The sequence below is a fragment of the Abramis brama genome (assembly GCF_963993115.1).
Source record: "Abramis brama genome assembly, chromosome: 24".
NCBI lineage: Eukaryota > Metazoa > Chordata > Actinopteri > Cypriniformes > Leuciscidae > Abramis > Abramis brama.
The window spans coordinates 24,718,945-24,735,307 of record NC_139986.1 but is presented as its reverse complement, the minus strand read 5'-3'; the positions used below and the strand labels follow the sequence as shown (position 1 = coordinate 24,735,307).

The window sequence follows — 16,363 nt, the reverse complement described above, 5'->3', positions numbered from 1 at the left end:
AGGCTGCCTGATTTTTTACAATTTTTATGTAGGCTATATATATTGGCCTATATATATATATATATATATATATATATATATATATATATATATATATATATTAATTAAATCATGTATTTTTGTAACTACTGGACATTTCAGAAATTCTCGTGACACTTAACACCATATGACAAACACAGGCATAGTAAAAACATAACAGGTTGGCTATAAATATATTTAATGAAAAGATGGTTGAGAAACAAAGCATCAAATTACAGTCAGTGATACACTTGTGAAAAAAGACACTCGTGTGTCTTGACAGGGACCGTTTGTGGAATTATACCTCATGGAACGTTCTTACAACGTTCTAACAACCACAAACTCATTGGACAGATTCTCCTGGTTGCTCTTATCTTGAGACACGGTCCGGTCTAAGCACTTCAGGGCACGTTTACACGACAACTATATGTACAAAAAAACCGGAAAGGTTTTCCTTTTATTTTTTTTCTCGTACAGGCGACAACGTTGTCAAAACGATCCCCGTTCACACGGATAAGTGGAAATGATTAAAAACGCTGTTCTGCTGCCCGGCCAGTAGTTGGCGATATCACTTTGTATCATACGTGCATGCGCATGACGTCACCGTTGTCACAAATTCGCATTTTTGTAGTTTACACTGACTGAGACACAATAGGCTATAGTTTTCAATAACTTACACTTTGATACCTGTTTTCAAAAGTTTGCGTTTTCAGGCAGCCAAAACGCCGTTGTCGTGTGAATGAACAGCAGAAACACAGAAAAGGTTTTCCGTTTTTTAGTTTTTACCGTCACCATTTTCAACTAAAACCGAAAAAAGCATTTTGACCGTTCATTCACACGACAACGGCGTTTTGAAAAATGCTGAAAAATATGAAAAAATGCATAAAAATATTACAAGATCCTCTCAGAAGAGTTTATAATTAATAAAATATTACACTTAAATGTGTCATCCGGCTATCTTAATGAAAACAAAACATTTTTTTTTTTAGTTTCTGAGTTATTTTGAATTTAAAAGCTGTTTTGAAAAGAACATTTGTGCTGGTGTATGTATATTGTACCTTAACCTGTAAGGACAAATATGAAGAATCATTTGGATCATTTTTACATTCTCCCTGTTACCATCATTTCATAAATAATAGGATAGGCAATGACTTAAGGTGCTTAAAAACCCCGTGTCTTTATGCAAGTGTGCTTATAAAAATTTTAGTCACATTTTCTTTTAGGAAACAAACAAAAAATATTGATTAGTCATGGGTGTATGATGATTAAAATTTTTAGCAAATCTTGGTTCACAGCTGTGGCATTACAAAAGCTATTTAAAATGAATATGTCCCACCCTAATGTCCTGTATTAAAACAAAATACATCAACAGACAAAAGATACCCGTGTTTGTCAGGCCATTTCATGGAGTTATTTTGGGTTAAAAAAAATATATATATTCAGTAGGCCTACCACCCTGAAGAAGCTGCACAATAGATATTTATACACATTTCAGAAGGAAAAATAACTTGTTCTTCACATCATGTGTGGCCCCCGTAAGCGTCAATGACTTTTTTCAGTTTTATGATGGTTTTATCAGGGCCTCAATCGTCCTGATCTCAACATCCCATAACCATTGTGGGGAAGAACTCAAACGTGCAGAGCATGCTGGGAAACCAAAGAACATACAGGACCTGGAAGAGGACTTTTGTGGGATGAACCAGAGATGCACAACCATAACAAAAGTATATGAACACTAAAAGAGGTGACACACAATAATTAAGAACCAAGTGTGAACTTCCAAAAGAATCATTAGTAGCCTATAAATTCAGTTATCATTTAGTATTGTGGTGTAAATATGTGTTATGATGATATAGTTTCATTAGGGCAGTACTAAAACAGCCAAATTAAATTCTAATGAATTTATGTGTAAATGCATCTACTGAATAATTGTTTTTTTAAAGTTTATTTCGCATATTAAGTTGTTTTAGCTCCTTCAGAGCTGTAATTTTTATGATCTCATTTTTTATTTTGCAAATTCTAGAACTGTATATCTGATTTAGAGATGATATTTGGGGTGTTTTTCAATATCTCAAACTGTATTTTTTGGGAAATGTGACAAACATGATAGATGTGAAATTCTATTAGATTCCATTTCAATGTAACAAAATCATTTACAATCAACTGAATAATTGAATATGCTGACAATATATTCCAAACAAGTTGTTACGACAGTGTGAAATCACCGATTACAAACCAACACAAACAGTGACGTCTCTTACATTTTATGATCACAAGCAGAAAGTGGAGTGTTAGGTCTTCAGGACGACTCGCAGACGAAAGGAACAAGCAAAAAAATTACATCATCTATTAAGAGAGTTCAGTATCGGTACTTACAAATGTGACTAGAATGTAAAAAAAGAAAAAAATAGAAATGCAAAACACAGGTCAAAGAATCCTCTCTAGATGGAACTTCACTAAAACAGTCCAAAGATATACCGAAAGCATTAGCATCATAAACAGCGAAAACTCCAGAAGGTTCGGAGAATCAAAGAAGGCAAAATAATGACTTGAGTTTTTCATTCTCTCTACAATTAAAAAAAGAAAGAAAACTGTCATTACTGGTCTTACATTACAAGCCTTTGAAAAATAGCTTCAGCAATCCTTCCGTCACATTTAGCAAACTCTTCTGAATACAAACAAGGTGAGCTAGAAGCTTCTAAACCTCAGTCTCCCTCAGTTCCTCGGTAGTGAAAAATCACATTCAAAATGTGAATTTTACAACGTCATGAGTCATTAGAACGAACACAGCAAGCACATTCAAATCAAGTCTCTTGGAAACGCAGCCCAAACCCATTTAAATGTTTAAATTATGCTACATTATCAAAAAAAACAAAACAACAACTATGAAACTCAGGGTGAGAAGCAGTCTGAGAAGGAAACCACCACCGTAGATTAATGCTTAGACTGGACGAGTGTTATTTCTCACGGTAGTACAGCAGGTAGGACTTCAGCGACTCGGGAAGCGGCAGACTCAGGATTTTGTCTCTCAGATGGTTGACCTGCGGTTCCTCGGGTTTGATGGGCTCAATGTCTTTCTCCTGCTCCTCTTCTTTGCTCTCCTCCTCGATGCATTCGTCCTCCTCGCTGTCCATGGGTTGAGGAATCAGCTGGTTCCCGACGAACACGTAGGTGTTGATGCGGCGGCGGCGACGGCAGCGCCTGCGCTTGCGCTTCTGGGACGCTCTTTGCATGTTGTTGCGGCCGGGGTTCTCGTCGTTGGTCAGGTTGCGGAGGGTTCGGCGGATGTAGATTCGAGCCAGGTCCTGAAGATTCCTCACGCTCAGAGCCGCTGAGGAACAGACAAGTAACACAGGTTAACGAACACAGGTTGTTTTCTCAAATCTCATTTGCGTGCACAACCAATTTGTTTAAACCTAAAGTCTTACTTTCCCAGTTGATTACTCACAGCACAATAAAGGGATAGTTCACCCAGAAATGAGGTTTGTTCTGTTTATGTTCGCTGATCAGTGTTTATATGTGAATAAAAACCTAAATTAAATCTGTTCATCATATAAAGCGATCGAGTCTCTTTAGAAAATTTGGACTAAACTTCTCAATTCATATGGATTAGTTTTACGATCTCTTTATGAACTTTTTGAAGCGTCAAAGTGGTAGTTGCGTAGCTGTCAATGGAGGGATATAAAGCTCTTAGATTTCATCAAAAAGATCTTCATTTGTGTTCTGAAGATGAACGAAAGTCTTACGAGTTTGGAACGACATGAGGGCGAGTAATTAATGACAGAATTTTCATTTTTGGGTGAACTATCCCTTTAAGACAATTGTTTTGTATTACAATTTTTCTGAATTGTCTCGTATTAAATATGGAAATAAGGCACCTAATTAAATATGAACAAGTTTTCATATATATTTTCAGAACAGAAATCTGCATATTGGATAAAGCCAGGTTCAAACTGCTTGTTTGATTTTGTTGATATATTAGAGTTAAATATAGTTATACAAAATTCCCACTGTTAAAACTGTCACTTCATAAATCAGAAAATAATGTTAACATCCAAGAAACAAGTACATTTTCAACATGTTTTTAGGAATAAAATGCTATTTAAATCAGGCAAATGAACAAACAGACCCCTCTTAAAATAAAACTGTAAAGTTTGGTGTATAAACTACCGAAGTGGAGATTTCTGGCTTAGTGCATGAGAAAAAATATAATTTTGAGAAACGGTCTGTAAAGATATGTATTGTTATTGAAGTCTACTGATGCAAATAGATAAAAGTGTAACAAAATAAACACTCAATTGTGTATTTTAGATGTTTTCTTTGAACTAGCCTGAAAGAAGACATTATGGAAGCCCAAAATCTCAAAATTGATCAGTGCATGATTATTATTATTATTATTTTTTTTTGTCTGTAATGTCATTACATTTCTGAATGAATCAGGTTAATAATTTTAAGAAAATGGCCTGTAAATATATGTATTGTAAACTACAGATGCAAATAGATAAAATGTAATAAAATATGCACTTAACTCTTCCCCCGCCATTGACAAGATTTTCCGTCATTTATGACGCAATGCTTCCGGCATTCATGTTCATTCATATTCATGTTTTCACTCAGTAGGGGGCGCTTTTACGCATCTTCTAAAATAGTACAGCATCTCCAGATCCAAAAACAAGCAAAGAAGCAGAAACAAGCAAGAGAAGATTGCTTATGCACATGTAAGCTAACGCGATCATCAAACATTAAACAGCATAGAAGTCAAAACTGCCTAACGTTAGCGAATGTAAAGTTGAACCCACAAAGAGGTGTACGACTGAGAAGCTTCAGGGGTGTTGATGGACTATAATCTATATTTTGATCATCGTTCTGAATCCAATCTGAACAAAGTCTCTGACAAAAATGCAGTTTTCTCAGCATTTTGTTCAAAATGTTTTTTTTAATGAAACTTACCCACATTTTGTTGTTGTTGTTGTTTAAAAGCAGAGACTTTGTTCTTTCTTTTAAAATATGTTCCAATATTCAAACAACAAAATATACTTGGGGCCATTAAAGTTTTGTGAAAATTATCAAAAATGCTAATGTGGCTGTCAACTTTTTTTTCTTTTTTTTTTAAACGCTGGCGGGGAAAGAGTTACATGCGCATTTTAGATTCTTTCCACTAGTCTGAAAGGTATGTGGAAACAAAATCTCAAAATTGCCCAGTGCATGAAAACCCCCCCAATGGTTTTGCCTGTGGTGTCATTCACACTTCTGAATGAATCGGGTTAATAATGGAATCTGCATGAATAAATCAGTCTGTAACATTGTACTTGGAAACCTCCCAAGTGGCAGCTGATTGGACAGAGCAGTGTGAGATCATATTTAGGGGCGGAGACTCACGGAGTACCACAGCTTCAGCCTTGCAGCCTTCTGTCCTGTTCTGCTGAACAAGAGGAGCAAATGACACCGCCAGGATATTCTTACTCTCCCAGGAGCTCTGACCAGTTCTAGTTATCTGAGTCAGCTGCAAGAACACATAAACACTGAATGAGATGGACGGTGTGTACTCATCAAGAGGTCAAACATTTGATGCAAGACATGAGGTGCGTCCCAATTCGCATACTTATGCTCTATTCTATGCCATTCTATTTGTTCACACTGAAAATTCCAAAAAGAAAAATTGCACTTAAAATACCCGGATGATGCATTTAATTTACTAAAAAAACAGGTAATTGGACACTTCATGCACTCAAGTTCAAATGTCATTGCTTTAAAGGGTAACTAAACCCTAAACCAACTTTCTTTAGTTAATGATCTGTAAGAATGGGGCTTTATTAGTGCTGTTCATTGATTCGAGTAACTTTTTTGACATTTGGGTATAAAGTGTTTTAATTCTACAATATATGGTGTAAAAACGTCTGAGTGCTGCCCTCTTCAGGTTGAACAGTGGCTACTGCAGTTGAATTTTCCTATTGGATGTTTGCGGTACTGCGCGACGTAAGGGGTACTACATGATGTAAGCAGGTTCCAGCTCACCACGCCCTTGGCGGTATAAAAACCATCTTGTTTGGTTTTTGGAGTTGGAATTGCGAGTATTGAAAACGATCAGGATAGAGTAGAAATGGGCTTCTCCACACAGCTCGCGCTGAAAAGCGACGCAGTGCCAAACGCTGCTCCTCCTGCATGGACTCCACCACCGCAGCGGCGTCTTGATGTGAGTGATCATATATATTTTAATCACAATTTATGGTTAGGCTTAAGTTAATCCTCTAGGGTCAACAAACGCGCCGGCGCATTTTGCTGGATTTTTTCACATAGTGGCAAAATATGAATATGCCTACAGAGAGCACGCGCTATTGACATAATTACATAGAGGAGGGTGCGGGGCTATCAGACTCCAATGTTGAATGACAAAATGATGAAGAAAAGTAAAATTAATTAGTGATGGAAAAAAAAATCGTGCAGAATTTGAGACCAACAAATGCAGACCTTTGGGTCTATATTTTGTTATCTAATGACATTCAGACATTTGTGACCAGTGTGACTGAAGTGTCCAAACGCTTTTAGGGCCCGCTATATGCATCATCCTGTGGTTTACCTGATCCTCTATTGGCATGACCAAAATGCCTCCGACTTTCAGCAGGATTTTCATATAGTTCTCGTGGTCCTTCTGAACTCCAGCTCCGCAGTATATGCGTTCGTACTGGTGACTGTCGGACGAAATCTCCAGACAGTTCCCCACGACAAAGTGTGGTTCGCAGAACTCAAACCTGAAACGACACATTTTTAACACTGATATTAATTTATAGAACTTCAACACAATTTTCTGCTGTTTGTTTTTGCAAAATCTATATGATATCTAAACCTTATATCTATACAATATTCTGGTCTCTAGATATGTAGGTGAAATGGTTTTGCAAGATTATTTGTCCATCAGGCAAACCTGCTTTTCAAATCACTTCGAAGTAATAGCACACCTCTTTTTAACTATAGCCTATAATCCGAGTCATCATTAAGGCCCATGGGACAATGAAGGAACCACACAGCAACCAAATGCTATGTGGTCAGCTATTAAGTCAGCGAGTTTAGCACTTGCATTTCCTTCAGAACATGTAATAGTCTATTTTTGTGGATGAATAAAAAGCAAATATTCTTGTATTACCTCCTAGAGGAAATCTGACTTGTGGAGCTTATTATAAACATGAGTCAAAACGTGTTTGTATTTGCTTAGAGCCACTAGGCAGCTGTTTTCGTTGAATAGTCGTAGACGTGTAAGATATATCGATATCTAATAAAGTGATTCCAACAAGAGAGCTCCCAAAGCTCCGTAACATTGATTAAGCAGCCTTGTTTTGGCACATGGCCTTCTGTATGAAACACATGCTTTTATGGATTGTTTAATAGCATCAGCACTTTGTCTAATACGTCATTACAGCTCTTTCTCCTGACCTTAATAACCCTGCTCTCTCTGGTGCATGATGAAAACAGATGTTTGCAAGCAGCAAATGCCAGGGAGAGCGTTCAGGGAAACCCAGTTGCGTGTACTGAAGAGGACTATCTGACCTAGCAGTTCTGGTTTTGACTGGTGTTCACACAGGTGTGCAAATCACTCAGCAGACCGAAGAGCTGACGTGCGCTTGAGGTATTTATTCATTGAGCCTGTGGTTTGGGGTTAGCTAGTGCATTCTTTGTGTCGCATGGAAGATTATTGGGCAGGCCTGACTAAATCAAAGTTTAAAAAAACAAGTGATCTTTTAAATGCATAACCACAGAACTGCGGTAGGACTAATGTGGTTTGCTTGAATCTCAGTTTGCCTCCCTGGAAGCGGCTGCCAAGTAAAACAAAGCCATTTCGATTTCTATACTTCTGATTAAATCGGCACTTCTTCAAGCTGAATCTTTACATTCACACTCAAATCTACAGAAACACAATGCAAAATAAAGGTTGAACATGCCTGTCAAAGCTGTCGCTGTTTTTAATGAAGTCATCGAGTCTTTCTTTCGCATACTCCACAACATCCTTATGGAGCTCAACGCCATGATTTACTCCAAACGGACCTGCAAATAATAAGAACAACAGGTTCCTGGATAGGTTTTGGGTCCATCATTCAGCATAAGCACACTACAGTTCAAATGTTTGTAAGATAAGAAAAGTAAGAAATGTCAGTTGTCAAAAAATTAATACTTTTATTCAGCAAGGGTGCATAAAAAGCAACATTTTATATTGTTACAAAACATTTCTATTTCAAATATATGTAGTTCTTTTTAACTGTGTTCACCAAAGAATCATGAAAAAAAAATGTACCATGGTTTTTATATTAGAATGATTTCTGAAGGATCACATGACACTGAAAATATATTAAATATACAAAGAAAATACTATATATATATATTATTTTAAATTGTAATAATATTTCACAATATTACTGTTTTTATTGTATGATTTCATGTCTATAGCACACACAGTACGAGGTGAGTTATGTGTCAATTTCTGCCAATGTTAAGGACTTAGGGGTTTGTTCGAATAGCAATAATATTAATAGTGATGAAAATAAAAGATACATCTTGATATGACTCAAAATGCAATTACTACCATGCAGAATGTTCTAACAAAAAAAGTGAAATGAACAAGAGGATGAGCCAAAAAGCTGATTTATGCAACCTAAATGTTTTGTGATGGTTCCTAAATCCTAAATAGTCTTTTTGTTTTTGGTGCAAATTTCTTATTTCTTCTTCTCATAATTTATTGTTTTTTTCTTGGATTGATTTCTTTTGAATTTGAAATAAATTAAACAATATTGTTGAATTATATCCTCAATATCTGCTTGTTTTCCTTATTATCGTTTTATCTAAACCCTAGACGGTTTTAGAGCGGTTAAAATTAGCCTAATTTAGAGCCTAAAATTAAAGTGGTTCTCACCTATGATCAGGCCCACCATCGTGCTCAGGTATCCTGTGCCACTGCCGAGGTTCAGGAAAGACAAACCCTGCTGGAGTTTCAGGGCTTCCATCACCTCGGAGTAGATGCACGGCGCTGAGAGGTGTATATTCCCATGCTTCCACGCCAGGTCTTTGTATGCATTGTCTCTGTAGCCCTCCAGGTAGTAATCTCCACGGTCTATGGCCCTGAAGGCCTGCTCGACGCGGTCTGTGCGGATGTACTGGGCTTCCTTCAGGTTGTCTATCAAATCGTCATTATCCTCGCCAGCACTGACTGCTCCCCCCATGTTCCCCAGACAGGCAACGAGAAAGAAAAAGAAACAAAAAAGAAAATGCAGAGGAGGTGAGAGACGGGTAACTAGACCGGTCCTCACATCCAGATGAAAGTGCTGGAGCGATTCTCCACAGGGAAGCCCAGTCGTGATGTCTGTCCCACACAAATCACCTCAGACCATTCTCAGCAACGGCAAGATCTGAGGATTGAAAAACAAAGGGTGACAGTTTAGACCTCTCTTTCGCACATTTCAGTTGACCCTTTTCTCTGGTGCACAGCTGGAAAAAAGGAGGCATACTGCGCGTGCCACCTGATACCTGCCGTCTGTGATTCTTCAGCTAGGTGTTGTGTGTACCTGAAGGTACATGCCTGATGCAACAGCTTTAATATTGCAGAATACAGCTGAAGTTCAAGTCTGAAGTCTTATTACGTGTTTCAAATGATAATGCCAGTTATTAATCAGGACACTGGAAATTCTGCTTCCTAGAAATGTTATGCACTTAAATGAATATCCTTTTAAAGCAAGAGAAAAGTAAGCCTGTGTGTGACATTTGGGCTGCAGACAGGGCATTCAGTTTCTTCAGCTCATTGGTAATTGAGTTAAGCTGGACTGCTGTAACCTCAAGGATTTTCATGAACCTGAACCAGATCTGGATTTACACAAAGAAAGAAACATGAGGCTTGTTTACTTAATGGTTCAGCGAGTACAAGAAAAGCCCAATTACTGTACATCGAAATGTCTCTATTTTCCACTCCAATTAAGGATGGCTTTGCAAAGGACCATCCTTCTGAAAAGAACCCATTAAATCTTTGTTGACATACTTCCTATTGAAATTAAAGAGCTCATCCCTTTTTAAATATATTTTATCTCGTGTTTTTTTTAAAAGCCAAAAGGCTTTAGTTTACATTGCAACCAATAAATCATGATTTTCTACTTGCTATTGTCAGAAGCAGCTAGCATTAGGAGTAGGGCTGCACAATATATCAAAATGATCATAATATCGCGATATGTATATCGCAACGGCTTGCAATAACTGGGGTCACGAACAAAAGACAGAGAAAATCACTCACTGCTCTTGGCTGAATAACTCTTGTAGCTTTAATAGGAATCAGTATATATTTAATTCATACAGTGAAAACTAAGCAGTGTTTTATTTTTTACATTTGATTATTCAGTTTCTGTTGTTAAATAACTCTAATGTAGGCCTTCCTGAAACCCTAAACCCTGTGGTTTACACTGATGTTAAAATAACACTTCTTATGCCACAGTGAAAAACTGCTGTTCACTTTCAGAAGCTGTAGGGATGTTTTCTAGTCACAAAAAGAATGTGAAACACGCATGTAGGTTATATAAGTTTAAATATATTTTAAAGATAATTTAAGTTTATTTTACACATTTTAAGCATTATCGTATCGCATATCACGTTATTTAATGAGTTATTGCATATCGCATTTTTCTTCAGTATCGTGCAGCCCTAATTAGGAGTCGTTCTCATTCTTACAGAGTGATTTGCAGATGTCAAATAGCAGATTTACAAGAAAACCCTGAGACTTTCACATGAAAACAAGAACATTTTACTAAAAAGCACAGGAAAACAGGGTTTTGTGTATCTATGAAGGTTTTTCGTGCACATGTACAAGATCTTTGTGCATGTCTAGAGCAGGTCTCAGGGTATTTTCCTGTAAATGACACTTTAAACTGTGCTTGACATTAAAGCTCGTCCACTTGTCTGGGACAAGTGGATTTTATGTAGAGGCAAGTGAAAGAATTTTACTTGCCCGACTAGAGATGTAGCCTGATTAAAATGTCAATAGCATCGAAACTTCCAAAAAATTTCAGGCAAGAATGTAAATGCCAATAAATAGATATTTTTTGACGGTAACAAGGTGGCGCACAGCCTGTCTATGTGAGAGACTCACACAATATTATATATATATATATATATATATATATATATATATATATATATATATATATATATATATATATATATATATATATATATATATATATATGTAAAACATATTTTCACAAATTAACATACAAACAAATTCACAGAAGTGGAGTTGCAGTCTCCAAGCAACAAACAGCTGTTTCGTTACTGAATGATTCAGTGACGAGTCAGTGGTTTAATGACCCCTTCATACTTGCTTCATTCTTGAATGAATCAGCCGGTTGAACGAATGATTCAATGACTCACCCATTAAGAGTCACTTGCCGCCACCTACTGTACTCTGGGGTTTGGGCCAAATTACGAGCCCTCGGACAGCACGCAAAATACACAGTCTTTTGCTCTATCTGATCATTTGTGAGTGTGAACTTGTGATTTATTTAAATTTAATTTAATTCTGATAAAATGTAAGAATTTGACATGAAAGATGACATACATTTGATAAGGTTTCGAAAAAATTGCCCTAGAAATCAGTTTGAAGGGGGTAAGAGCTGATAGAACTAATATATTTAATATACTGATAATCAATATTGCCTTATTTTATAGGGTTTTAAATGTCTACATCGCCATAATTCCCTTGTTCTTATCTTTTCTGCATTTGTCTTTCTTTTCAGCGTTTTCCTGTATTACTGCCCTTTGAGTCTCCTGCACTAAAAATACTGCAGGGAGGGATCTGGGTCAAACCTCCTACTCTGTTTTGTACAAGACCTGATTGCAACCCTACAGAGACTCTCAGTACATCAGTATACAACTTACAAAAGAGAACGGCACCTATTAAATTTCTTTCTTTCCAACAAACAGACACTGGTTGGACAGCATAAATCAATAACGCCATTAATATAGGGGGAAAAAGGATGCTGGTTTTCATAACACTGCTAACTGGTTTTGTCAGAGAGCAAGTTGAGTAACTCCTGGATTGTTGTCAAGTTAATTCTGGAACTTGAACAATGAACTGGAACAGTTTGTTATAAAGCTGAACTGATCCGTCATTAACATGTTTTAACTCGCTGGTTGCATAATTGCAACATTATCACACTACACTGATGCTCAGCCAGAATAAATCTGTTTACAGTTCCTCTGTACTTTTCCAGTGAAGATAAAAGCTAAAATAAAAGCAGTGTGATTTCCACTATCTCCACTATCACATTATTTCTTCACAGTATTTTATGTCACACTGCAGGATACTGCTGAAACTTTACAACCTGTCAACTACACATTATACACCTGTCATGTCTCCTATCACAGAGGACACGTGAAGTGTGTGAATAGTCTACATACGCAACGGAAGCTCATGCCCTCGCATTGACTCCTGCACTGCATGTCTGACCCAGAGAAAGCAGAAGCCTCAAACTCTCAGCGGATTCATTCCAAACCTCAATAAGAAGATCTGTGTCAGAGAGAAACCCCACCAAGGAAAAAAGAAAAACTGCTTCGGGTGTGTGTGTGTGTGTGTCCACAGTTTGCAGTGTATGTGTGTGTGTTCACTACTAATTAGAAATACTAATGTGTGTGTAGTAACTTGGATGGGTTAAACACAGAGGATAAATTCCAAGTATGGGTTGCTTGCCATACTTGGCCTTCTCGTCACTTCACTTCAGTAAAACATGACCCAACCTGTAGGGGACATCATCATAATAATAAAAATAAATAAAATAATAATAATAATAATAAATGTTCAGGTCGTACTTCTTCACCCCAAAATTAAATAAATAAAAATAGTTGTATTATATAAATATTAGTTTTAATTTTAATAGAAATTATAGTTTGAATAAAGAACATTAAGTATTAAAGCATTCCCAAAATGTAAAACATTCATAATTTCGTATTTCTTTCTTTTGATTTTAAACTATGACCTTTAGGTTTCATGAGATTCACCTTTTAATAATAAAAATAATGTTCAGATCATATTTCACACAATTTTTTTTAACAATGTACGTTTTTTGGTTCATATAAATTATTGTTTGAACTCATAATAATAATAATATTTTTTTTTTTTTTAAATAACATGCATTAAGTATTTAGTACCACATGACAAAATATTTTAAAATGTATTCCTTACAACTCTGTTACTTGTACTTATTTATAAATATTTATTAGCAACCAAATAAACACTAGTTGAGATTCTAGTGTAAAATATTTGATTTTAAGAGCAACCTATAACTTCAAGGGAGCAAACATACTTATAACTTGTATCCATATTTTATATTCATTTATCATTTATTCATTTACAATTTGCAATGCTTTACTCCCGTGGTTCAATCTTATGATTGTGTGGCCTTCACAAGATGTGAAGGAGGAGGAATGTATCCATTTCAAGGTTTCAAGGGAGGTTGTAAAGCAGTTTGGTCATGTTTGTGCTATTCAGATGAAGCCAGACAATGCACAGAGAAAGACGCAAATGAGATTATTCAATACATTTTGTTAAATTACTTAGAATAGAATGGAAGACGACCAACATTATGGTGGAGAGAGAAGTTCAGCACAGCTGGATCCAATATTCCTAGAGACTGAGATCTAACAAGTGTGTATTCATTAGGTAAGATTTTTTTATTGTATTATTAAGTAACCATTCTAATCTGTATAAAGTAAAAGAGCTGATGGCCAATAAAAACTGTTTATGTTGTGGAAAAAGGCCTATGAATAAGCACTGATATTTAAGGAGCAGTTACTTGTGAAACTAAACATATAAATCCCAGTTAGGCTGTGTACAAGTAATTACATATAATATGTAATAGTACAGTATATACTAGTAACTCGTAAAAAAAAATAACTATTTAGTTGTAAGGAATAATGGCCTATTAAAGGGATAGTTCAACCAAAAATGAAAATTCTGTCATTACTTACTCACCCTCAAGTTGTTTCAAACCTGTTTGAATTTCTTTCTTATGTTGAACACAAAATAAGATATTTTAAAGAACATCGGTGACCAGACAGTTGACAGGCTTCCATAGTGAAGAAAAAGTCGATTGGGTACAACATGAGGGTGAGTAAAATTATGACAAAATAAAAAAATTTTGGTTGAACTATCCCTTTAAAAGCAGCTTGCCATAAGAATGCCATAACACTCGGCTCTAAACAAATAGTGCGGCACCAAAATGCCATAAGAATACTTTTATATTCCTCTGAACGATGTTTCTGTCGTAAGTGAAGAGAAATGCCATATTTGGGACGCTTTCGTTCGTTTGTTTACGACCGATAAACATACAATCTGGATGGCGTCTGGCTGCGTGACGTCACCCGCTGAGGTCCATCCACACACGTAAAGATCTACATTTCACGACGCAGTCGAGCTAAAGGATTTATAAAACACTTCACATAACCGCACTGCGTTAAATACAGTGTCCAGCGACGTGTGTAGTGCTTAATACATTCACATATTATATCTGAGACAGTAAAAAAAAAAAAAAAAATCAAAGAAGCGAGAGAGAGAGAGAGAGAGAGAGAGAGAGAGAGAGAGAGAGAGAGAGAGAAATGTAAGCGTTCCGCATGTTTATATCCGCCATAATCTCTAAGCTGGACTTGCTTTGCATACATTATATTACATCAGTAACTCCACAGCTCTATTTAACAGTAATAACGTGACATTTAAAATATTTACGAAAAAGCTCGCGGTGTGTCGTGTATATGGCCTTTGTTTTTATGCGTGTTGTGCAATGAGCAAAACATAAAACAAAATATATGAAAAAATAAAATAAAATAAAAAGCAAGTTATTAAAAAATAAAGCTTCAGATACAGTTGTTATACGTTACTTGCTATTGTTAGTTGTCTAATAAGTATTAGTAAACTTGCAGCATCTGGTTAAAATGCTTCCGCCGCCGTCTGTAATTCAGATGAAAATAAACTGAGAGCGAAGGGGAAAAAACTCTAGATTTTCAATTACTTCAGAAACCCATGCTGTTAGATAACATTAACACTGCAGGACTGGGGAAACCAGTAAGACGGCGGCATTGTGTTTGACCTGGTACATCAAAACACTTAAGACAATAAAACATTTGTGCATTCTTCAAAACAGCCATTTTGGGCTTTTCTGCGTGCATTAAACCATTACAGAAAGTTAGCATTTAAATGTCTGCCACATGCAGGCTAAGTTACATCTCTTCCTCAGCTTGCTCAGATCAACGCAAAGCAACAAAACAAAAATGTCGGCATCATCTTTGCGGAAAAACAATGTTCACTGACCTTTATAAAGCCATGAATCAATCTCAGGCTTTGCACTAGCCAAACAGACTGGATGCACATTAGAGTTGGTGTTTTTTGAGCGTACTGTTGATTATGTATAGATTTTCGTGGCGTTGAACAGCCAGCGCTGTTTTTGTCGAGGAACAGCTGAGAGGATGTAAACAGACGTCACGTGGTTCACAGAAACGAGGCTGCGGTTTCATCTAAATTATTATTTAGATACACAGTATATTGCTAATTAGAGACATCTTCTGGGATAATACGCCAAGCCAATGCTATTCTAACAGCTTTTTCTGTTTCGGACAGCAGTTATTTTTCCTCGCCTGTATTCACACATGTCCCGCCTCCTGAGCCAGGAGCCAATAGGGGCTATTGGCTAGTAGCCCAAGAAGGCGGTCAGGGATTGGACAGTTTAGGAGTCGTTCATACGACGTAGCTATCATAACAGGAGAAGGCGGGACATGTCGAAACATGAGTGAAAAAAGGTTTTCTAATAAAAAACTGGTGGCTTGCCTTTACAAATTATATTGTAAAAGGCATTAAGAACCTATATAAGCATTTATTTATTTTTAAACCCTCAATGTCAACCAAATGATTAGCTACTAGGTTTAGCAATGATTCAGTGGTTATATTTGAGCAGCTGGGGTCAGGGTCTATTATAGTAGATTGATTTATGAAGATCATTTTTTGGCATTGTAATCTGTTGACAGTGGGTCAACATTCAGAAGCACTTAAACCTCAGTTACTCATAGAAAAGCATGCATGCCTTCTTGTTTACATCCAAGCATGCCTTCTTGTTTACACCCACCATGTGCCTATATGGTTGCATCATTGCATGCCAAATTAGTTTAAACACAAATGTACATGCTGTCTATATATATATATATATATATATATATATATATATATATATATATATATATTGCCCATATGTCAGTTGTCTCAGTCTGACTGAAAACAGTATTCATTTACCACAATGACATCTTTTTATTTCCCCATAGACTGTTGATCCCTCTTTCC

At 36.4% G+C, this 16,363-nt stretch overlaps 1 protein-coding gene across 1 annotated transcript; it reads right to left on the bottom strand.

The window, feature by feature from the left end:
- Window positions 1–200: 200 nt before the first annotated feature.
- Window positions 201–15,737, bottom strand: pcmtd1 (protein-L-isoaspartate (D-aspartate) O-methyltransferase domain containing 1). Its single transcript, XM_084102215.1, has 6 exons — window positions 15,344–15,737; window positions 8,918–9,410; window positions 7,953–8,055; window positions 6,596–6,767; window positions 5,398–5,521; window positions 201–3,349 (listed from the first exon to the last, which is right to left on the bottom strand). The coding sequence occupies exons 2-6, from the start codon at window positions 9,222–9,224 to the stop codon at window positions 2,976–2,978; spliced, it is 1,080 nt and encodes a 359-aa protein (XP_083958341.1). The 5' UTR covers window positions 9,225–9,410; window positions 15,344–15,737; the 3' UTR covers window positions 201–2,975.
- Between the last annotated feature and the right edge of the window lie 626 nt (window positions 15,738–16,363).